Here is a 23,788-nt window from a genome sequence, read left to right on the forward strand (position 1 = left end):
ATACACAGCAGTGTCTACTTTTCACCGAGACAAGACTGTTCAAAAATAAAATAAAATATGTATACACAGCAGTGTCTACTTTTCACCGAGACAAGACTGTTCACAAATAAAATAAAATATGTATACACAGCAGTGTCTACTTTTCACCGAGACAAGACTGTTCACAAATAAAATAAAATATGTATACACAGCAGTGTCTACTTTTCACCGAGACAAGACTGTTCACAAATAAAATAAAATTCGGTTGGTAAGCAGTCTTGTATGGGTAGTGTTTCCTCTTCCTCGTCTCTACTGATTTCACTTTAATATAAAATTTCAAAAATAAATTTTGATTTAATTAATATACTTACCAACTCACATAGATAGCATTAACTTCAGTTAAAGTGCTAGGACACTGAACTACGCTTCACCCCAAAGGGGAAGCAACCCCCTAAAAAAGAACGGCCTTGACCTATAACCCAAGCTATACAAGAGTCGAGGTCATACCGTCACGTGACCTATCACGCGTGACTCAACCGCCGCCATGTTGAAAGCTCACTCCCATTGAAGAGATCTGTTCATTTTTAGGGAAACCCTAAGCAATAACTTCGTTTTGCGATAAGACATTGAAGCACTCTTACATGGCAACATGGGGAAATAATTCTGAAACAAAAACCGTATGCCATATAAGGCATGGTCCTTGGTGGTTATTTCACTACCGGTGTACTGCGCCTGCGCAGGATGTATACCGGTGAACCTCATTCCGTATTGAAAAACATACCCCTTTAAAAAATTTGCGGGGCAGGCTGGGAGGGAATTCAGTATGTGAGTTGGTAAGTATATTAATTAAATCAAAATTTATTTTTGAAATTTTATATTAAATTACATATTCTTACGCAACTCACATAGATAGCAGATTGCTAATTTAGGTGGTGGGCAAATGAACTCACAGTTAACATCTTGCAAGTATCTGGCCTGTAGCTACAATAGCTGGCAAACCGAAATTTCTGTTCTGCCGAGCACCAGATACGTCCCCAGGAAAACATAAAAAGACATCTTCTGCAGAAGATGTCTAGTAGATGTGTACTAAAATAGCGGGTACTTAAAATACCCCGCCGATAGAAACTCATGACTACGTCCTTGAACGTTCAATGAGCTGCATTCATGACTTATGTAAGTCTCTCAGACTTGAGAACAGGTAAAGAAGAGGCCTACACCCTGACCTCTTGAGCCCGTGCTGCCTGAAAAGGGAGGACTGACTGCCCCCCCCCCCCCCTTTTTTCTTGCCACCACTGTAGGCATGCCTAATCAATGTGGCAGTCCATTTAGTTAAGGTTGACTTCACTAAATCATTGCCTCTAGAAGAGGCTAATTTTGTCAAGGATTAAACAATCCGAACTCAAAACCTCCAAAACTAGGAGCAAGTCCCAAGTCGGGACTGGAGATTTGCTTTCAGCCAACCAAAGGGAGGTTCCCTTTAATCACACTGGCTACAAAGAACCCAAGTGAAAATATTTTGCGACCTAGCTGTGTCAGTGCAACTGACATCACATAAAGTCTTAATTCAGAGACGTGGGAGAAAATTCGGAAAGCCAGGATAGATGGTTCGCCACCCGCATTGAACGGAGAGAAGTGGAGTTCTTTCCGTTAATATACGCCATTAGTTCCAAGCCAGTCAAAGTGACACAAAAGCGAAGACGCTGAACCCCTAAGAAATCTCTAGACCAGATCCAGAGTTGGGGCAGAAGCCCCTGAGCGTCTCAATGATTCCCGTACAGTAGACACCCGTGTGGCTCGAGTGTAAAAAACGGCGCCCTCTTGCCAGCCTAAAGGACTGGCAACCAAGATTGAATGGGCCCATAATGTGCGACCAACAGGCCGCTCAAAGTAAAGTCTGGAGTATTATCCGGGAACAGGGAGACGAACATTTAGCAGAAGGTGATAGTACCGAGAGGCAAAACTTCTATCAGCGGCTTCTCCAAATTCACCAGAAGGAGTAGAAGCGCGTAGTGAGATAGAGTCCAATCCGAGTGGGCATTCTTGGCCGACTGACTAGAGTCTGCCAATACATAGAGCCTCTCAGAAAGGTACTTCACTGCTAATAAGATCTCGTGGTGGTAAAAACCACATCAAAACCTCGCATGCTCGCTGAGGCAGTGATAGGGAGCGAGATGCCACCCCCTGCTTATTGAGATAAAAGACCACTGTGGTGTTGTCTGATTGAATCAACACATGTTCTCCCCTGACAAGGGGAAAGAATTCCACAAGAGACAGAACTGCTTCGCTGGTGGAGAGAGAACCAACGGGAACGCCCTGCATGAGCAGTGGTGTGAGAATCCAAAGATTGGTTGTGTCTGTGAACCAGACAGGAAAAGACACTAACATGTTCCAGCTCTTCATTTGATTGCTTAGAAAACGAAACCAGAGCCCTGAAGATCTGAATTAGATAAAAAGTAGCCACTTCCGATCTATTTTGTATATCCAAAGGTGGAAGTAAACATAGGCACGATCTATAAGTGACCCAACAGGAAGGGCCCCAGTGCCTCCCTCAATAAAGTGGGAGTTCTAATCGCCCCTCCAGCCGTTGTGGGAAAACACAGAGGCAGAGAGAAGAGTGGAGCTGAACGCTAAGACTCCAGTTGACAAGTGCCAAGAGTATGCATGAAAGCGTGCTATTGTTTGCCCACTGAACCCTACCGCTAAATCGCCTCGAGGAGATAAGTGGTGGGTATTTGGCAACGTGCCATGCCGAGAAGAAGATAAACAAGTCGCGTAAGGCGAAAATACAATATTTAGTCAAGTAGCTGTCGAACTCACAGAATGAAACTGAACGCAATGCCATTTTTCAGCAAGACCGTATACTCGTAGCATCGTCAGTCCACCGCTCATGGCAAAGGCAGTGAAATTGACAAGAAGAGCGGGGTAGTAGTTGCGCTAAGAAGGATAGCACGCTTTTCTGTCCCTCTCTTTGTTTTAACTTTCTGAGCGTGTTTTTAATCCAAATATATCATATCTATATGTTTTTGGAATCAGGAACCGACAAGGAATAAGATGAAAGTGTTTTTAAATTGATTTGGACAATTTAATTTTGATAATAATTTTTATATATTTAATTTTCAGAGCTTGTTTTTAATCCGAATATAACATATTTATATGTTTTTGGAATCAGCAAATGATGGAGAATAAGATAAACGTAAATTTGGATCGTTTTATAAATGTTTATTTTTTTTTACAATTTTCAGATTTTTAATGACCAAAGTCATTAATTAATTTTTAAGCCACCAAGCTGAAATGCAATACCGAAGTCCGGGCTTCGTCGAAGATTACTTGACCAAAATTTCAACCAATTTGGTTGAAAAATGAGGGCGTGACAGTGCCGCCTCAACTTTCACGAAAAGCCGGATATGACGTCATCAAAGACATTTATCAAAAAAATGAAAAAAACGTTCGGGGATTTCATACCCAGGAACTCTCATGTCAAATTTCATAAAGATCGGTCCAGTAGTTTAGTCTGAATCGCTCTACACACACACACAGACACACACACACACACACGCACACACGCACACACGCACATACACCACGACCCTCGTTTCGATTCCCCCTCGATGTTAAAATATTTAGTCAAAACTTGACTAAATATAAAAACCAAAGCTGAGAACGGCCAGCTTAGCGCTTTTCTCTGATAAGAGAAGCCGAGGCCTGCCGTGGGCTTTTCCTTTTGCTGTGAGATTCTCTCTGTTAGAGAAGAGTCCGCGTGCAAAGAAGAGGATTCGCAAAGAAAACCCTCGAGCAAGGAAGAGATTTAAGTCTCACCGACAGAACAATACTGTCGGCCGAGGCCTTTTCCCAGACGAACAGCAAAGCTAAACCCTTTGTATATGTGTCCCGACAGAACACAAAGGCATCCCGTGAGTACGAAACCGCACAAGGGAAAGAACGAATCAAAGTCTTGTACCAAGACGCGGATAACAGACAGAAGAGCGGCCACAATCTTCCACAGCCAGGAGATCATTGTTCTTGAAAACAGACAGTTTCTCCTTGCTATGAACATTAAGATGTATGATCGACAAGTACGGTGCAACCGGAAGCGGTTCCGTAGTACGAAGAAAAGAATAAACTAAGTTCTTAGGCTTGGTGTAACCTAGGCCTACGGATATCGCTCAGCGAGTGAAGCGTTACTTGCGCGGGTGACGCAAGCGAAAGCAACGCCGCAACGCTGCCCACAAAGGAAGTGATGGAAAAGGAGAATCATATGAGAAAACTTCCACAAGGTCAAATTCTAGAGCCAGACAAGAAAGCGTCCCTGCGTGTGTAAACCGCATGTGCATAAAACCGTGCCGCGACAGACATTGTTCGGCTGAAACCTTAGCCAAAGAGGCCAGGAGTATGAGGACGTCTTTCACGCTAGAGTCGTTTCGAAAATCAAAAGGATTCAACGACACCGCGACCGACCGCGAAAGAGATCGAAGAAGTGTCTCTGAAAGAGACGCAAGTTCCAACGAATATCTTCCCGTCTCCTCCAAACCAAGTAATGCGCCTTCAGAGTAAGCACAAGTTTTGTCCAGACGATAGACATCCTCCCTGAGATTAGCCAACTCCGGAGTGACCGGAAGCGGTGCACTCGGCAAAGCGTAAGTCTCAAAAAGACTGTGATGACGACGGGAGAGAGCAAACTTGCGTGAATGAAACGAAGTGCTCGCTTCCGTAACTGGTCTGAGGCAAGCCATGGCTGAGCAGCATCAGGAGCCTGACCGTGTGCAGCCAGTAAAGGCACAGTATCCACAGGCAAGCTATTCTCAGAACCCGAAGTTCTAGCCAGCACCTTGGAAAGTTCGTAAGCAACAGAAGGAGACTCGCTAAAACGATATCCCTGAACTTCCGTTAAAGCAGGGCGGAAATCACCCACCACTGAGGGTGGTGGTGCCGCAGAGCTTGTCATAGCTGTCACCCCTTCAGCGAAGTACTTGGCAGACACCTGAGCTGCAGTAACCATAGCTGGTTAAAGTTTGAGTGACAACTTGACATCAACTTCCTCCTCAGAAACTGAGTGAGAATCGTCGAACTCCGAATCTGCTGAGGCTGGACCGTGAAATTCGCTGTGACTAGCTGCGTCACTAAAACGATCCACCACAGGCGAGGCTGATTGCAAAACGGAAGAACCGTGCAAAGCCTGCCCGAAAGCAGCTTCCTGCCCAAAAGGAGGAAGTTGAGACATGTACACATTCACCGAGACATAAAAGTCTGCCCGTGAGTACATCTGTCTCGTTGTCCGGTGTCGACCCCCCGTGAGTTCCGCCTCTTAAAAAGAGCGATAGCCTCCGGGAGAGTCGAACTTTCACTCCCCAGCCTCAGCGGGGGAGCTACTAGTTCCGGCCCAACTTGTTGTCCGGTGTTGACCCCCCGTGAGTTCCGCCTCTTAAAAAAGAGCGATAGCCTCCGGGAAAGTCAAACTTTCACCCCCCAGCCGCGGCGGGGGGGCTACTAGTTCCGGCCCAACTTGAACACTTTCACCAGAGAACCTGGCTACCGGTGAACTTGACTAACCTGTAGAGCGTGAAAGCTCCTCGTATGAAGTAAACACACTCCTCTGCGTGCGCGTCAGCCGAAGTGACTGTGCATGAAGGCGGAACCTCGATGCGTGACAACAAACCACGTCGCCCACTCCCGCCGGGAGCGAGCGCAAACTCGACGAATGGTAACATGTTATACATTTGGGTCGAAAACATCTCAAAAAGGGAAGAAAAACCATCTTTAACACAAGTATTCTTTCCCACTGCGTTTGCCTTTGGCTGAAGTAACCTAAATTTAACCTGCTTCAGCACCGGCATGATAGTACTCATAGGGTCCGAAATTTAACAGACATTCTTTCTTTCTTCTTAATATGGTGTTTAAAGCCATATGTACTCGATGACTATAAACGCTAATTGCTTTACCCACAGCTGGAGACATGCTAAATTAAGTTCCCTGCAAGATATTGTGGTCTAGGACCTCTTAAATGTTGAGATATTAGAATTTATTTTGATCTAGATCGTCCTATTTATCTAGATTTGCCAACAGAGGTAGCGTTGACGCAAGGGAAAAACCTCCGCGTCTTTGTTGACATCCTCACTTTCAGAGGCTAGAACAAGCTGTAATACATGTAAATGGTCCGCGCATGGCGACATATCGTCATTACATGGTCCTATGATGCGTTTGACATCGATTATGGGCAAACTACACTTTGTAAACACGGGAGCGCGTACATATGCCTTTAACGTCGTTTTCAACCATTCAAGGTTATTTAACAGACGTAGTAGTAAAACAGAAAAGGTAGTGCCTTCCTCTTTATGCGAAACTTAATAGGAGAAACCTCAGCAGCTACTGACTAGTCTGTGGTTTCTAATTCTCCTTGTCAGCCATTGCTGACAAAAACCAGTCTGAGTTATGATATTGATAAACAACAACCAGACCGAACAACGGAGAAAGAAACAAACGCAAGCAAAAACGAACAAATTAGAACGAGCTCACCCAGACTTGTGCATGAGAAGCAGGGACCTGTAGACGGGGTGAAACACTGTCCAGAAGACAGTAGGCTCAAAGCCTGCAGCGTAGTGTAAAAAGCGTCCGAGCTACTCGGTGCTGAAATGGGAGTGAGCTTTCAACATGGCGGCGGTTGAGTCACGCGTGATAGGTCACGTGACGGTATGACCTCGACTCTTGTATAGCTTGGGTTATAGGTCAAGGCCGTTCTTTTTTAGGGGGTTGCTTCCCCTTTGGGGTGAAGCGTAGTTCAGTGTCCTAGCACTTTAACTGAAGTTAATGCTATCTATGTGAGTTGCGTAAGAATATGTAATTTAATGCAAGATACATACATGTACTATGTACAATCCACACAAACTTGACTGTCTGCTCTCACCTTGTGTTCTTCAAAGACAGAGAAAACATGTGTGAACATGTCCGACTGGTCAATGACCACCTTTGAGCGTGGGCCCGAAGAAGCAGCGGCAGAATCCATTGACTAATTAAACAGAAAAGAAATTATCCAGATGTTTTACATAAAAATACATACATCAAATGTCCAGAAATAGCATGAAGATTATTCCAAGAAATGTTGGCAGTATGAAGTAAACTAATTTTATAAACTCAAGCTCAATAAGCTTAAAGCTAAATAAGAGCTAACCTTTCATTTTGAAAATTCTAACCAAAGGCACAATGTTGTAACAAGAAAAGAAAATGCTCATATGACTCGCCTTCGTCATGTCCCAAAACAACGTAACCCCCTTTTAAAAACATACCACAGCGATTGACCCCCAAAATCGACTTCGCTAATATTTTGTTGATATTTTGTCTGTGATATTTTCAGAATGTCTTGAAACAAGTGTGAACAAAATTAGAGAAATCTCTGCTCACATCCCCCAATCCTCAGTTACAGCTTGGACTGTGACACACAAACACTCTGATCCCTCGGCCAAGTTAATTTCATCAGTTCATTTTATTTAATTTATTATCCCAATGCTGGGAAATTTGGGTTGCTTCCTCCCAGTGGAAAGCTAGCAGCAACAAGGGTCGTGTGTGCGTGTTTAGGTGTAATCAGCCACCTGCACTTATGGCAAAATAACCCGGGGACTTTTACGTGACACTGTGGTAACACAGGGGTGGGACATGAATACCATCTCTGAGTCTGCACATAAAGTTGACTCGTGTCCATCCCGTAATCTGTGGTGTGCAAATGAAACAATCCCTGGACAACAAATCACAGAGACTACGAACAGAACAAAGTCTGCATGTCCCTCACCATCATGTGAGCCTCAGTCTCCAGGTAGGCCTTGTACACCTGGTTGAGCATATCGTACACCTGTGAGATGACCACTAGGTTAGTCTGCTGGCCAGGTGTCAGCATCTGACGGCACACAGACAGCAGAACACTCTTGCTCTCCCCGCGGTTTAGCAGAAATTGGATCAACTTCACCTGAAACGAAGGAGAAAAAAGAAAAGCGGGTGTCAGTGCTCAAAGAGCTTGTAACTGCTTCAAGCTTGCAGGGCACAAACAAATTGTGGGACGCAGCTATGATAAGCTAACTTAATTATGACAAAATTCTGATGAGTTAATAATTCATTTTAATTGGTTGAAACTGTTTTCTACATGACTCATAAAATGTTCAAAAGGTTCTCCCCTAATCCCTTATGTCTGATGTTCACTGACAATCCTATAACAGCAAGGACATGCAATCACACTTGATCAACAAACTAGGAACCAGAAAGCCAGCTGGACTCAAAGAAAAAACCTTGATTTCAGAATTGAAACTTTTCATTCTACAGTGCATTTCAGTGCTAAATCACATCACGCCTGCGGGCTACTTGTATGTGTGATCAAATTTGACATAAAGAATTGTTACACACAACGCACACATGTACACACACACAAAACAAACACAGACACAGACACAGAATTAATACTATGATAAATGAACAAAATAATTCTGCAACCCTTTCCCCAGCACAAGAGACCATAACTGACCTTGTCTGGAAGCATGGCCACAATGGGCACTAGATTCAGACCCAATGACCACAGGCACCCTGCAACATTCGCACACATGGAAAATGAGTGGATAAAAACACCAACACTGGGGGTGGCGAAAACCCGGCAACGGTCGAACAATACTTTGTCGAGTTTATGCCATGCAAACCATCGCCAAGGAAAATTTACTGATGTCTATACATTTTTGAGCTCTGGGGATTTTCGCAAGTTCAAATAAATGTACATTGCAAATATATTTATGTAACTAAAAAAGCAACGTGACCAGTTCATTTGCTTACAGGTCAATAGCCCTGTGCAGCGATTGGTTCCTGCACCAACGATGACCACGACCGAACTTTGCCATGTATTGCTTATACCAAAAAGTTTGTCTGCACTCATAGGTAAACGGCCGTAAACAGCAAATCGGATTGGCAGTTGTGTAGCCGACATTTTTTCTTTCAAAGCAAGCACCTCCAAGACATCCTTGCCTACTCTTCCTAAATCCCAGCATTCCTTGTGACGAGAATTCACGAAGAAAACGCTACTTCCTCGCCTGGCTACTGGCCTCATGGAATGATGTTGCAATTGACTATTAGCTAAATATGGTATTCAGACCTCTTACAGTGAATACAATAGATTTACTACCAGAATTAAATAATCATGAAAATAAAAATTGTACATTTGTACATTATACCATAACAAAATAGTTGGTACATACTTACCCAGTTTTGCATCAATTATGATATCAGGCTGGAACACAACCCAGTTTGCAGAATCTGTGTGTTGTCAAGGATTAAATATGAAACACATACACACACTCTCTCTCTCTCTCATTTTGATGTTAGCAATGTCTATCAAAGTTCAAATCTGCAACACTAATGCATCTACGTCTCCATCTCTCTTTTGTACAGTCGCTCCACAAATGTCAATCACTTTGATCTGAAAATCTTTGATCTGAAAATGTCAGAAAGAAATTTGACTTGTGTACATGATATTCATATAAGAATGAAAGCGCTGTGAATTATTGAGTACCTGTCATTTGCTGTATGGTCTACACAAACCTGACGTGGACAAAAAGGATACACAGCTCACAGCAGAATTCTGTTTTGTCAGTGCCTGCCTGCATGTTGACAGCTGCAAAACAAACAACATGAAGATCATGTATAAACATGGATGCAGCTAAAATGGAGCAACAATAGAGGCTCACAGGATTTTTTCAGAGATTGGCTATACAAATGTCTTTGACATGCCTGCCTGCATTGTTGACAGCTGCAAAACACACAACACAAAGATATGTACAATAAACATGGATGCAGCTGAAATGAAGCAACAATTGTGGCTCACAGGATTTTTCAGAGGTTGGCTATACAAATGTCTTTGACACGTTTGTGGTTTACCTGTTCGCTGCCAGAAAATATGTGTAAACAAAGCATTACCTGTATTTACTGGATTTACAACTAAAACTGGTTAGTGAATGTTCCCCTGACGTATAAATGAATGCACCACACACGTATTGAGTTTTTGTTGTTTTTCTTTTTCTTCTGTTGTTGTTTATTAATCAAGTTACCCAGATGTCAGCTGACGCCCTACAGGCAGCGAAAGGGTTAATTCAACATGAGGAAAGAAAGTAAAAAGTACATACAGGGTAAATAAAATTATATAAATACTGTACACAAGCACACAGATACTCTGAAAATAATCTGCTTATTTTGTTCCTGTTGTTTTCCCCCATGACACAGACTGGTGCTAACAAAAATCTAACACAAAGTGAGACACATATATATGTACCTACAATTTTTCAGGACTTACAAGGTAGCAGCAATTTGAAGGGTTTGATGGGCAGGGGGGAGAGCACAGGGTAATGGGACTTCACAAAACCATCAGACTTCCCCTCCAGTTTGATGTCAAATATTACAGAGGTCTGAAAAATAGCATAGAAGAGGTTTGAAAAATAGCATAGAAGCTGCCAACATCTTTTCATCAAACATCATCAACAATCATATAACTATTATATTTAGAAATGTACATAATTAAAATGTAATAATCTTGAATGTGGCACGTTTGCAGTCTATTTCTATTGATCAACATCTTCATTTTCATCAGTAGACAGAGTGACGTTAAATAAACGATTTTATCATCATCATCATCAGTAGACAATCAAGCTGTGAAATAGTTTGTCCCTCAATGTACCAACCAGTGGAAATACAGTCACCACCATCTAAACTGTACAGTCTATCAAGAGAAGATAATGAACAATTTTAGAATATACAGTGCCAGACACACATTATAGTAGAGTTAAACCCCCTTTTAACACTTGCACAATGTGAGAAAACCGGATTGTAAAAGAGAAAGAGTCTTAAAGCAAAGGTAAATTTACTAAAGTCATGAACACCAAATCTGAAAAATCAGGGGAGAGGTCTTAAAACAGCAGGATGGGGGGGGGGGGGGGGGGGGGGGGGGGGGGGGGGTGGTGTAAGAGAGGTTCTATTTTATTGTCACCATCACCATATCATCATCATCATCATCATCATCATCATCATCATCATCATCATCATCATCATCATCATCATCATCATCATCATCAATTAGTCAATCAGTCAATCAATCATCACCATCATCACCACCACCACCCCCATCATGATCATGATCATGATTACCTTGGAGGCCTGGTGATGCACGATGACCAGACTGTCCACAACGTTGATTGCAAAGCGACCGCTCATGTCCAGTTTCAGTACGTCCGTTTTCCTTGCCGGTCCCTCTCTACAAGCATAACAGATTATGAGCAGGGTTTCGGTTGAGGTGTTCTGCTACTGGACATTAAACGCATTTGGCTCACCATCTCGTAGTATTTCAGCTTTACGCCTTCACGGCAAAGCCATTAGGGGCATGTGAGACGGTAAATATAATTCTTAGATCCATCTCAGATCTGGACAGGCTTTTACATGGAAAGCCAATCCCTCCACTTGGACACATACCAAAAAGCAACAGCCTTTCTGTGCAGAGTGGGATTTTCTGATTATTTTGTTTAAAAGCCACTAGTGTCAATATGAATACCTAATTTATACACAAAATTCCACCTCTGCACAGGAATGAGTCAAGATGATGGTTTTTGGTATGTGTTCCGGTGGAGGGATGGCCTTATCCCATGTAAAAGCCACTAGTGTCAATATGAATACCTAATTTATACACAAAATTCCACCTCTGCACAGGAATGAGTCAAGATGATGGTTTTTGGTATGTGTTCCGGTGGAGGGATGGCCTTATCCCATGTAAAAGCCACTAGTGTCAATATGAATACCTAAATTCATACATAAAATTCCACCTCTGCACAGGAATTAGTCAAGATGATGGTTTTTGGTATGTGTTCCGGTGGAGGGATGGCCTTATCCCATGTAAAAGCCACTAGTGTCAATATGAATACCTAAATTCATACACAAAATTCCACCTCTGCACAGGAATGAGTCAAGATGATGGTTTTTGGTATGTGTTCCGGTGGAGGGATGGCCTTATCCCATGTAAAAGCCACTAGTGTCAATATGAATACCTAAATTCATACACAAAATTCCACCTCTGCACAGGAATGAGTCAAGATGATGGTTTTTGGTATGTGTTCCGGTGGAGGGATGGCCTTATCCCATGTAAAAGCCACTAGTGTCAATATGAATACCTAAATTCATACACAAAATTCCACCTCTGCACAGGAATGAGTCAAGATGATGGTTTTTGGTATGTGTTCCGGTGGAGGGATGGCCTTATCCCATGTAAAAGCCACTAGTGTCAATATGAATACCTAAATTCATACACAAAATTCCACCTCTGCACAGGAATGAGTCAAGATGATGGTTTTTGGTATGTGTTCCGGTGGAGGGATGGCCTTATCCCATGTAAAAGCCACTAGTGTCAATATGAATACCTAAATTCATACACAAAATTCCACCTCTGCACAGGAATGAGTCAAGATGATGGTTTTTGGTATGTGTTCCGGTGGAGGGATGGCCTTATCCCATGTAAAAGCCACTAGTGTCAATATGAATACCTAAATTCATACACAAAATTCCACCTCTGCACAGGAATGAGTCAAGATGATGGTTTTTGGTATGTGTTCCGGTGGAGGGATGGCCTTATCCCATGTAAAAGCCACTAGTGTCAATATGAATACCTAAATTCATACACAAAATTCCACCTCTGCACAGGAATGAGTCAAGATGATGGTTTTTGGTATGTGTTCCGGTGGAGGGATGGCCTTATCCCATGTAAAAGCCACTAGTGTCAATATGAATACCTAAATTCATACACAAAATTCCACCTCTGCACAGGAATGAGTCAAGATGATGGTTTTTGGTATGTGTTCCGGTGGAGGGATGGCCTTATCCCATGTAAAAGCCACTAGTGTCAATATGAATACCTAAATTCATACACAAAATTCCACCTCTGCACAGGAATGAGTCAAGATGATGGTTTTTGGTATGTGTTCCGGTGGAGGGATGGCCTTATCCCATGTAAAAGCCACTAGTGTCAATATGAATACCTAAATTCATACATAAAATTCCACCTCTGCACAGGAATGAGTCAAGATGATGGTTTTTGGTATGTGTTCCGGTGGAGGGATGGCCTTATCCCATGTAAAAGCCACTAGTGTCAATATGAATACCTAAATTCATACATAAAATTCCACCTCTGCACAGGAATTAGTCAAGATGATGGTTTTTGGTATGTGTTCCGGTGGAGGGATGGCCTTATCCCATGTAAAAGCCTGGGCAGATCTGAGACAGTGAGCAGCACTGTTTGCACTGGTAGGATTCTGCCTTTGTTGCATTAAAGCATCAATTGGTTGTATTGGTCTTTTGATGGTTTCATACAAATATTGCAAAACAGTCAACAGGCTGGCAGTACTTTCAAGCAAAGAAAACAAATTGTAATTGATTTTTTCCACAATTCAGAGCTTTTGAGACAAAGTCACTCAAAACAAACAACAACAAAAAACAGAACAAAATGCTGTAACCGTTCTTCATTTCTTTTCATTTCAATAAAGTGCATACATGGTATGTTGTCCTTATGATAAAGGAAGTAATTGACGTGAGGGGCCAAAGAAAACAAGCAAACAAGGAAAATCTAACAAACCAAACCAAACAGTCTGGTAAATATGAAAAAAATCTCCCCTCCATTTTAAAAGAAAGAAAGAAAGAAAGGAAGAAAGAATAAAAGAAAGGAAGAAAGAAAAGGAAAGAAAAAAAAAAAGAAAGAAAAAAGATGACAGAAAAAAAGAAAGAATAGAACAAGTCGCGTAAGGCGAAAATACAACATTTAGTCAAGTAGCTGTCGAACTCACAGAATGAAACTGAACGCAATGCAACGCAGCAAGACCGTATACTCGTAGCATCGTCAGTCCACCGCTCATGGCAAAGGCAGTGAAATTGACAAGAAGAGCGGAGTAGTAGTTGCGCTGAGAAGGATAGCACGCTTTTCTGTACCTCTCTTCGTTTTAACTTTCTGAGCGTGTTTTTAATCCAAACATATCATATCTATATGTTTTTGGAATCAGGAACCGACAAGGAATAAGATGAAAGTGTTTTTAAATTGATTTCGAAAATTTAATTTTGATAATAATTTTTATATTTTTAATTTTCAGAGCTTGTTTTTAATCCAAATATAACATATTTATATGTTTTTGGAATCAGAAAATGATGGAGAATATGATGAACGTAAATTTGGATCGTTTTATAAAAATTTTTTTTTTTTACATTTTTCAGATTTTTAATGACCAAAGTCATTAATTAATTTTTAAGCCACCAAGCTGAAATGCAATACCGAAGTCCGGGCTTCGTCGGAGATTACTTGACCAAAATTTCAACCAATTTGGTTGAAAAATGAGAGCGTTACAGTGCCGCCTCAACTTTCACGAAAAGCCGGATATGACGTCATCAAAGACATTTATCAAAAAAATTAAAAAACCGTCTGAGGATATCATACCCAGGAACTCTCATGTCAAATTTCATAAAGATCGGTCCAGTAGTTTAGTCTGAATCGCTCTACACACACACACAGACAGACAGACAGACAGACACACATACACCACGACCCTCGTCTCGATTCCCCCCTCTACGTTAAAACATTTCGTCAAAACTTGACTAAATGTAAAAAAGAAGCAAACAGCAGATAAACAGCTGATGAACATACTTTTGCACCTGATACATGACTATCTCTGCTCCAGCAGCTGCGTTGGGTGGATGCTTCAAGACAATGACGTACAGGTACTCGTATCTGAAACAATAATTCAAGATTCTCAATGAGCTCAAGCTAACCACTGCTTCCCCCAAATGTCTCATGTTCACTACCTGAGGCACACCAGTCTCATGCAGTTTGCAGACCTTACTTTGATCTTCGCTCCCCTTGAGTGAAATGTAAACAACTTGTGCACTGCATGAAAGATTACATGCATATAACCCTAGAATGATTCACTGTGTTTCGACTGTTTATCGCAAGCTCAAGCTAATCCTTGTGCATCTTGACTGTTCATGTTGTGAAACATTTTGAAAAAAAAAAAAAGGGAGAAACAAGAAAATCCATTAGCCCTATAAAAACTGTTATGCAAACCTGAAGGTTTCCATGAACATACAACCGGAAACCACCAGACCCCATCACAAACAGAATTCCACAACTCACCGGTGTTGACTTAAAGGCCAACAACTTGGGTGCAGAGTCTGCTGTGAAAGGAGCGGTAGCCTCCCCTGTCACAATCGCCCCCGTTTGAATGAACTTTGTCCCGAAGTTCCGAACCGGGGGACCACTGTCCATCCCAAGTTCGCAGAATGGGAACAGCACGAAAATGTTCAGTGGTCATATTATGCCATTACCTGAACATATGCCGAGTCCCATCCCTGCTCGCAAGCGCCAGATGTAACCGAGTGCCGAAACACTACGATCACCTCGGGAGGCGAAGTGCAATCAAACAGGATTGAAAATGTTAGGGCTAATTTCTTAGCCCTATAAAAACTGTTATGCAAACCCGAAGGTTTCCATGAACATACAGACAATCGGAAACCACCAGACCCCATCACAAACAGAATTCCACAACTCACCGGTATTGACTTAAAGGTCAACAACTCGGGTGCAGACTCTGCTGTGAAAGGAGCGGTAGCCTCCCCTGTCACACAGTGATAATATCTGTCTGTTACAGCTGACTCACATGACAGCCATGATGACATCACGTTCATGCAGCATGGGTTTGTGTGGCCGTGGCAACAACGGAAGGTCTACCTCGAACTTGGCCAGTCTTGTCATCACACCCACCTGAAACACAAAATCTTGACAATAACTTCTAAATCTATTCTAACACCCTCCAAGGCATGCGTAGACCTTTCTTACCCCCTCCCCCCTCCTCCCACGCATGTCCTTTGTGTTCTCATATGTTACATGCTTTGTGTTAATATTTGTATTGTGTATATTCAGTGGAACCCCCCTTTTAAGATCTCCCCAAATCTGAGATCTTAAAATAGTGGCAAATTTACTTAGGCTATGAACATACAAGGACTGGGTGGCTGAGTGGTAACGCACTTGCGCTCGGAAGCGAGAGGTTGCGAACATAAGGACTGGGTGGCCGAGTGGTAACGCACTTGCGCTCAGAAGCGAGAGGTTGCAAGTTCGACCCTGGGTCAGGGCGTTAGCAATTTTCTCCCCCCTTTCCTAACCTAGGTGGTGGGTTCAAGTGCTAGTCTTTCGGATGAGACGAAAAACCGAGGTCCCTTTGTTGTACACTACATTGGGGTGTGCACGTTAAAGATCCCACGATTGACAAAAGGGTCTTTCCTGGCAAAATTGTATAGGCATAGATAAAAATGTCCACCAAAATACCCGTGTGACTTGGAATAATAGGCCGTGAAAAGTAGGATATGCGCCGAAATGGCTGCGATCTGCTGGCCGATGTGAATGCGTGATGTATTCTGTAAAAAAAATCCATCTCACACGGCATAAATAAATCCCTGCGCCTTGAATATGTGCGCGATATAAATTGCATAAAAAAAAATCCCTGCGCTTAGAACTGTACCCACGGAATACGCACGATATAAGCCTCATATTGATTGATTGATACAATCTGAAAAAGCAAGGTTTAAAACGGGGGTGGGGGGGGGGGGGAGTGGGGTGGGTGTGGGGGGGGGGGGGGGTGGGGAGGGGGCTGGGGGTCTAAAAGTGGGGAGAATTTTAAAATAAAAGAGACACCATTTCAAGCTATCTGCACTGCCACATACATTCTCCCACTAACAAAAATAGAATTAAAAAAAATAAAGACTCTATTGTTACTAAGCCTTACAGAAAAATATGTCTTTCCATTTTCACCTGACAGAGTTTTCTGCATCAAATGACAAATCCTTTCTTACCTTAAACATAATGGGATGAAGAATATTTCCAGTGGCACCACTTGACAACAGTAAGAAACCAGAACTGGACTGCAACAAAAAAACACATTGGGGATGCATAACTACAATAGAAGGAAATTGTGCACATAAAGTAACAGAACATCACACAGTGTCAGAGAAAGAGTGGGTTTTTTTCTCAAAAGTCCCACATATATGTTACTACTTTTGCAATAAAAATGTGTAATTTATCTGCAAATACTAATCCACACATACATTCCACAGTCAAGTTCATTAACCATCCCACCCACACTAAAAAATAAAACACAAGTACATACATTCACTCACACATGCACACAAATGCAGGAACACACATACAAACATACACACACCCACAGGCACACACACACAACAATATTATGAACTGCACTCAAAATCAAAGATTGAAAAACAAAATAAAAAGAAGAAGAAACAAGTCGCGTAAGGCGAAAATACAACATTTAGTCAAGCTCAGTCGAACTCACAGAATGAAACTGAACGCATTGCATTTTTTCCGCAAGACCGCACACTCGTAGCATCGTCTGTCCACCGCTCATGGCAAAGGCAGTGAAATTAACAATCCAGAAAAGCGCGGTTGCGGTTGCGCTGAGAAGGATAGCACGCTTTTCTATATCTCTATTCTTTTTAACTCTCTGAACGTGTTTTTAATGCAAACATATCATATCTATATGTTTTTGGAATCAGGAACGGACAAAAGATGAAATTGTTTTTAAATCGATATCGGAAATTTAGGTTTAATCATAATTTTTATATTTTTAATTTTCAGAGCTTGTTTTTAATCCGAATATAACATATTTATATGTTTTTGGAATCAGAAAATGATGAAGAATATGATAAACGTAATTTTGGATCGTTTTATAAAAAAAAATGTAATTACAATTTTCTAATTTTTAATGACCAAAGTCATTAATTAATTTTAAGCCTCCAAGCTGAAATGCAATACCAAAGTCCAGCCTTCGTCGAAGATTGCTTGGCCAAAATTTCAATCAATTTGATTGAAAAATGAGGGTGTGACAGTGCCGCCTCAACTTTTACAAAATGCCGGATATGACGTCATCAAAGACAGTTATCGAAAAAATTAAAAAAACGTCTGGGGATATCATACCCAGGAATTCTCATGAAAAATGTCAGGAAGGTCGGTCCAGTAGTTTACTCTGAATCGCTCTACACACACACACACACACACACACACACACACACACACACACACACACACACACACCATGACTCTCATCTCGATTCCCCCCTCTATGTTAAAACATTTAGTCAAAACTTGACTAAATGTAAAAAGCAAACAAACACACAAAATCACTCAAAACTGACCAGCCAGAAGTACCATCTGATGTCCAGACTGACCGACTTGACCATCTTCAAGGATTTTTTCTCTGGTTGTACCTGACCACAACAATCCCACACAATCATGTTTAACAAGTTAAAGAAAAGGTGTAGGAACATGACTCAGTTGTCTTCAGAAAAATAAATACCGTATATGTTAAAAGAAAGAGTAGGGAACAAAAACAGCAGGGTAAGGTTGACATGTTAACCCCCCCAAAGCATAAATGACTGTTATTTTGTCTGATATATACATTTATTCCCCCCTCTGCTTCTTTACCTCTGTAAACTTGTAGAGCTAGTTATTTTTCGATAATGACCCAGCAACCAAACAAATAACGAGCCAGCAACAGCCTGAATCCTCGATAGTGCAATGGGTTGAGAAGCTGTTCTGTTTCGGTACTACTTTTGCGACTGAAAAGTTCCGAACGCTCTATACGTACGAAGTATACATCTCTGGAGCAAACAATACAAACATACCGCATTTAAATTAACAACTACAGGCCTGAACACATGAATCTCCATATAAAATCCATGAGTTCGGTTGTTTTCTGAATCTAGATCTGCCGTGCACAAACGTTCATCACAAGCAAATTCCCAAGGCAAGTAACTCATACTTTGTCTAGCGACAAGAGTAGTTCCCCTTCTTTTCACTCAGTTTTTTCGACAACACTGACTGCAATCCGACGGTCAGTTTTCAACAATATTTCATTTGATAAACAGATCACACGCAACCAAATGCACACATCTCATCAATGTAAACAACATAAAGCGGTTTCATACACTATTTTCCACAGAAAACTGAACTTCATACAGTAATTAACGTTGGAACACGGGTGCAAAAGTTCGTCTGCTAGTCCCATTTGACGAAAGAACATTATCCTAAGCGATACTAAAACATAAACAGAACACACAATATCTGCCTTTACCGCCGCAGCAGAATAACAGCATATCTGTGTACCGTACTTTCCGGGTCATAAGGCGCGACTTTTTTCCTCGAGTTTGACCCCTGCGTCTTGTATAAGGAAGCGCCTAATCCGTGTATGAAATACAAAAAAATCAAAGAGACCGCCTGAGTACCAGTCAAACAACTTGTGATAATGCATGTTTCAGCTACTAGGTACTACCCTGGCAAGTAAGGACTGGGTGGCCGAGTGGTAACGCACTTGCGCTCGGAATCGAGAGGTTGCGTGTTCGACCCTGGGTCGGGCCGCTATTTTCTCCCCCCTTTCCTAACCTAGATGGTGGGTTCAAGTGCTAGTCTTTCGGATGAGACGAAAAACCGAGGTCCCTTCGTGTACACTATATTGGGGTGTGCACGTTAAAGATCCCACGATTGACAAAAGGGTCTTTCCTGGCAAAATTGTATAGGCATAGATAAAAATGTCCATCAAATACCCGTGTGACTTGGAATAAAGGCCGCGAAAGGTGAACATTCGCCTAACAGGCTTGAGGTTTGCTGGTCGATGTGAATGCGTGATATATTGTGTAAAAAATTCCATCTCACACGGCATAAAGCGCTTTGAACTTCGGATAAGGCGCTATATAAATAAAGAAAGAAAAAGTTTCCTCTCAAGACATCAAAGAGACCGCCCCATAGGTTAAACTCGGTCACTGACCCCGGTGCAGGAAGTGTTTCCTCTCTCAGATCTATGACAGGGGAACCACCTCTCATACCAAAAACTGGGTCATTGACCCCTGGGAAGAAGGTCAGTGTCTAAACAAGGCAACCCAGCTATCACAATGGACCTGCCTTTGATCTCGCCGCACACACAGAGCACACATATTTCCACTCTGTATTCTTCCTTTGATGTGCGGCTTATTTTCATTCTTCGACCGTTTGTTACCGGTATACTTTTTTAATTTTGGTGCGCCCTATCGGCCCCCTGCGCCCAATGGGTGACTGGATTACAATTTTGTTTAAAAAGAGGGGGGTGCGCCTTATGTGCTGTAGCGCCTTGTAACCCGGAAAGTACGGTACTTGATTTTAGTCCAAAACAGGGAAACTGACAAGAAGTGTTAACAGAATGGAATGATTTGCACGGAACTATACAACCGCGCATTAATCGATCGCCTGCGCAGGTTGACTGGTTGAGTGAAGCTCGCATTTTTCATGATCCGCTAACTTCGACCATTATTTTTAATAATCACTGAGACTCGGCATGTAACCTCTACGTTCATGTACCATACAACTTTTTGTCCTCAACTTTGACCCCAGTGGACTTCTGACCAATAGCGCATTGTGTATGACTATAGAAGAGTACACATTGCTATAAAAAGAACCATACCACTCCCTTTGCGGTTCGCTATAAAAAGAACCAGGACACTCCCTCTGTGGTGATATGCATGTTTCTGCTAATATGACCTTGGAAAAGTTTCCTGGGATCGGTCCCTCTCTGACAGCAGCCCGTCTCAGTTAAAAACTCGGTCATTGACCCGGGCCAGGCCAGAAAACCAGTGTCTGTAACCATGGGCTGGCAGCTGCTCTCAGCTAAACTATCGGTCACTGACCTGGGGTCACAAGGCCAGTGGTTTTTTAATTACAAGGGCATGCGGTTGGTAGAGTACATGCAGTGGCTTTGATCTTGCTACACATCCAGAAAAAACATATTTCCACTTAGTACTTGCTTTGGCTTGCGCCTGATACATCGAAAGCACTTACTGTGTGGATTTGTATAACTTTTACTTAAAAAGTGGGGGTTATAGTCCTGAAAATATGGTAATGTTATTCTTCTTCTGCTGCTAAAACTCCCTCATACACTCGTGTGTTTACCTGTATGACCGTTTTTACCCCACCATTTAGGCAGCCAAACATCGCTTTCGAGGGATGTTATTATTCATTTTGCAAATTCCAGTAAAAATGAAGTTTGATCCATTTTTTTCCCCACTGACCTGGTATTGCTCGATGCCCTTTGCGGTAATATAGACCACTTCATTGAAGCCTGTCCACACAAAGCCTAGCAGGTCACACTTGGCCTGAAACACAGCACAACACTTTCAGACAACTGCAGTTTATCACAAACCTACTAACACACACACACGCATGCAAGCACAGACACACATGCATGCATGCGCTTGCACACATGCACACACTCTTTTTCACACCCCCTCTCTCTCTCTCTTTCACATTTTTACACACTGACACACATAGATACTAAAACACACACACACACACACACAGCTTAACACCATCACTACCTGAGCACCAACAGCAATACAGGTTTTTTTTAAACTTACCTTGCAAGGATGACTGTACTCCTGCTGCTCTGATGTCATGTCCTCCTTGAAATTTACGAACTCCTGAGAACAAACCACCATAAGCAGTAGGATTATTGTAGTTTCCATATTCATAATTATATTTATGTAAATTTCATACATGTATATATATATATATATATTTTGAGAGAAATAAAACATTCTTTAAACCATGTGTTTATTTAGGCATGTTGCACCATAAACCCATTTTACCCATATAATGTATTTCATTTATGGTGTGAAAAAATGTGTTGCAAATTGTATTGTCTACCAGGTTGACCAGTCACAGAAGTTAACCTGATCAGGTATGCATGTACTTCATCCACGGTAATGAAATTGGGACTGCATGTCTTCTTCTTCTTCTGCGTTCGTGGGCTGAAACTCCCACGTACACTCATGTTTTTTGCACGAGTGGAATTTTACGTGTATGACCGTTTTTTACCCCGCCATTTAGGCAGCCATACGCCGTTTTCGGAGGAAGCATGCTGGGTATTTTAGTGTTTCTATAACCCACCGAACTCTGACATGGATTACAAGATCTTTTTCGTGCGCACTTGGTCTTGTGCTTGCGTGTACACACGGGGGTGTTCGGACACCGAGGAGAGTCTGCACACAAAGTTGACTCTGAGAAATAAATTTCTCGCCGAACGTGGGGACGAACTCACGCTGACAGCGGCCAACTGAATACAAATCCAGCGCGCTACCGACTGAGCTACATCCCCGCCCTTTGGGGACTGCATGTAATTTAGATGTTGTAAATATAAACGATGTTGTACGACTTCCGTAGAAATATATGGACTGATGGCTGAAATAGGGCTGTGTGAGACTATCCAATCACAATTTCTGACCCCCCCCCCCCCCCACATGTCTATCAAAATAGCAATATATGCTCTCTTATTTATATTAGAAAGCTGTTTGAGACATTATGAAGGACAGAGTTAACCAAATACATGTACATGCACATACCACTGCTCTGGGAGTGCGCTGGATGGCCAGAATCCTTTTGTCCGGAGAAAATTTGATGGAGACAACATCCTCCTTGTCATCGGTCCTGCAGGGGTATCCACATATTCAATTATTAGGCACCAACATAATCACAATATAATTTAAATGTGCTTTAAAAAAAAGAAAAACAGAAAAGAAAACAATAAAATCAACAATGCACACTTTAAAATCAACAATGCACACTTTAAAATCAACAATGCACACTTTAAAATCAACAATGCACACTTTAAAATCAACAACTTTTGAGAGATAAACTTGATGCTTCATATTCTCATTTGTGACCCTCCACCACGAAATGAGTCGCATGTCACCTCGCGCGGTTCTGCGCTAGGCTTAATATAAGTCCGGAGAGTGTCTGGTAACAGTGTGAGGGTCACCTTAGTCACAGGCTTATAACGCAAACAAGTTTTCGCTCTTTTCTAAAACGGGTTTCACCACTGGATAGAGCATAAAAAACTCTTTAGGAAAATGTACAAATATGAAAATCATGCAAAGGTGACATGCGACTCATTCCGTGGTGGAGGGTCACATTTGTCAAATATTATCTTTTCAACGCACAGTAATAGTACAGGATTAAATCTGTACAACAAAATCTGAGCAAAGACAGAAACGACAACAAAAATATCAACAGCAAAAACTCTAATGTGAACTATATACCAAGCAATTAAAAAAATAAGGAAAGAATAAAAGACTTACCTGAAGCTAGCTATGGCCTTTTCATCTGGTCCTTTGACCACTATTCCCATTGCTCCTTTTCCCCTCACAGCAAACACCTGCAAGCACAACAAGATATGTGAAGCAGTTAAAACTTGTAACAGGCATCTGTACAAGACCTGTGGCTGTAGTAGGTTTGCTTCATGACCCCAGCAGAAGAATTGTGTATCAAAAAGAAAAACAAACAAATCAACACACAAACACATAACTTCAGAATTATATGAGCTTATCCAGAGCTATAACATGAGAAAAGAATGCTTCTATCTATCTATCTATCTATATATATCTATATATATATACGACTTGTGTCTGTGTGTGTGTCTGTGTGTGTGTGTGTGTGTGTGTGTGTTCGCGATGCTCGGCCAAAGTTCTCGATGGATCTGCTTCAAATTTGGATGGCATATTCAGGTAGACCCCGGACACAACCTGGTCGATGAGAATTTTCAACATGTGCTCTCAGCGCGCAGCGCTGAACCGATTTTGATTTTTCTGTAGATCCACTACATCCATTCCCAGTAACTCTTCCTTATCTTCGCCAGTGTTTTGCGCGTTTATCTCCCTTCCTTCGTGTGGCGTCAATCCATATTCC

General features: G+C 41.9%; 1 protein-coding gene across 1 annotated transcript in view; it reads right to left on the reverse strand.

Annotated features, from left to right (window-relative positions):
• Window positions 1-23,788, reverse strand: part of LOC138966490 (regulator of MON1-CCZ1 complex-like) — a 36,151-nt gene that overhangs the window by 8,175 nt on the left and 4,188 nt on the right. Inside the window, exons 3-17 of the mRNA XM_070338758.1 lie at window positions 23,182-23,258; window positions 22,447-22,531; window positions 21,463-21,525; window positions 21,118-21,201; window positions 18,217-18,288; window positions 16,858-16,926; window positions 15,669-15,772; window positions 14,660-14,743; window positions 11,137-11,242; window positions 10,289-10,400; window positions 9,563-9,613; window positions 9,202-9,255; window positions 8,480-8,538; window positions 7,757-7,930; window positions 6,878-6,979 (exon numbers count right to left, since the gene is read on the reverse strand). Coding sequence (XP_070194859.1) covers window positions 6,878-6,979; window positions 7,757-7,930; window positions 8,480-8,538; window positions 9,202-9,255; window positions 9,563-9,613; window positions 10,289-10,400; window positions 11,137-11,242; window positions 14,660-14,743; window positions 15,669-15,772; window positions 16,858-16,926; window positions 18,217-18,288; window positions 21,118-21,201; window positions 21,463-21,525; window positions 22,447-22,531; window positions 23,182-23,258 — 1,296 coding nt within the window. The remainder of the gene's footprint in view (window positions 1-6,877; window positions 6,980-7,756; window positions 7,931-8,479; window positions 8,539-9,201; window positions 9,256-9,562; window positions 9,614-10,288; window positions 10,401-11,136; window positions 11,243-14,659; window positions 14,744-15,668; window positions 15,773-16,857; window positions 16,927-18,216; window positions 18,289-21,117; window positions 21,202-21,462; window positions 21,526-22,446; window positions 22,532-23,181; window positions 23,259-23,788) is intronic.

This window comes from Littorina saxatilis, linkage group LG5 (genome assembly GCF_037325665.1).
Source record: "Littorina saxatilis isolate snail1 linkage group LG5, US_GU_Lsax_2.0, whole genome shotgun sequence".
Lineage (NCBI taxonomy): Eukaryota > Metazoa > Mollusca > Gastropoda > Littorinimorpha > Littorinidae > Littorina > Littorina saxatilis.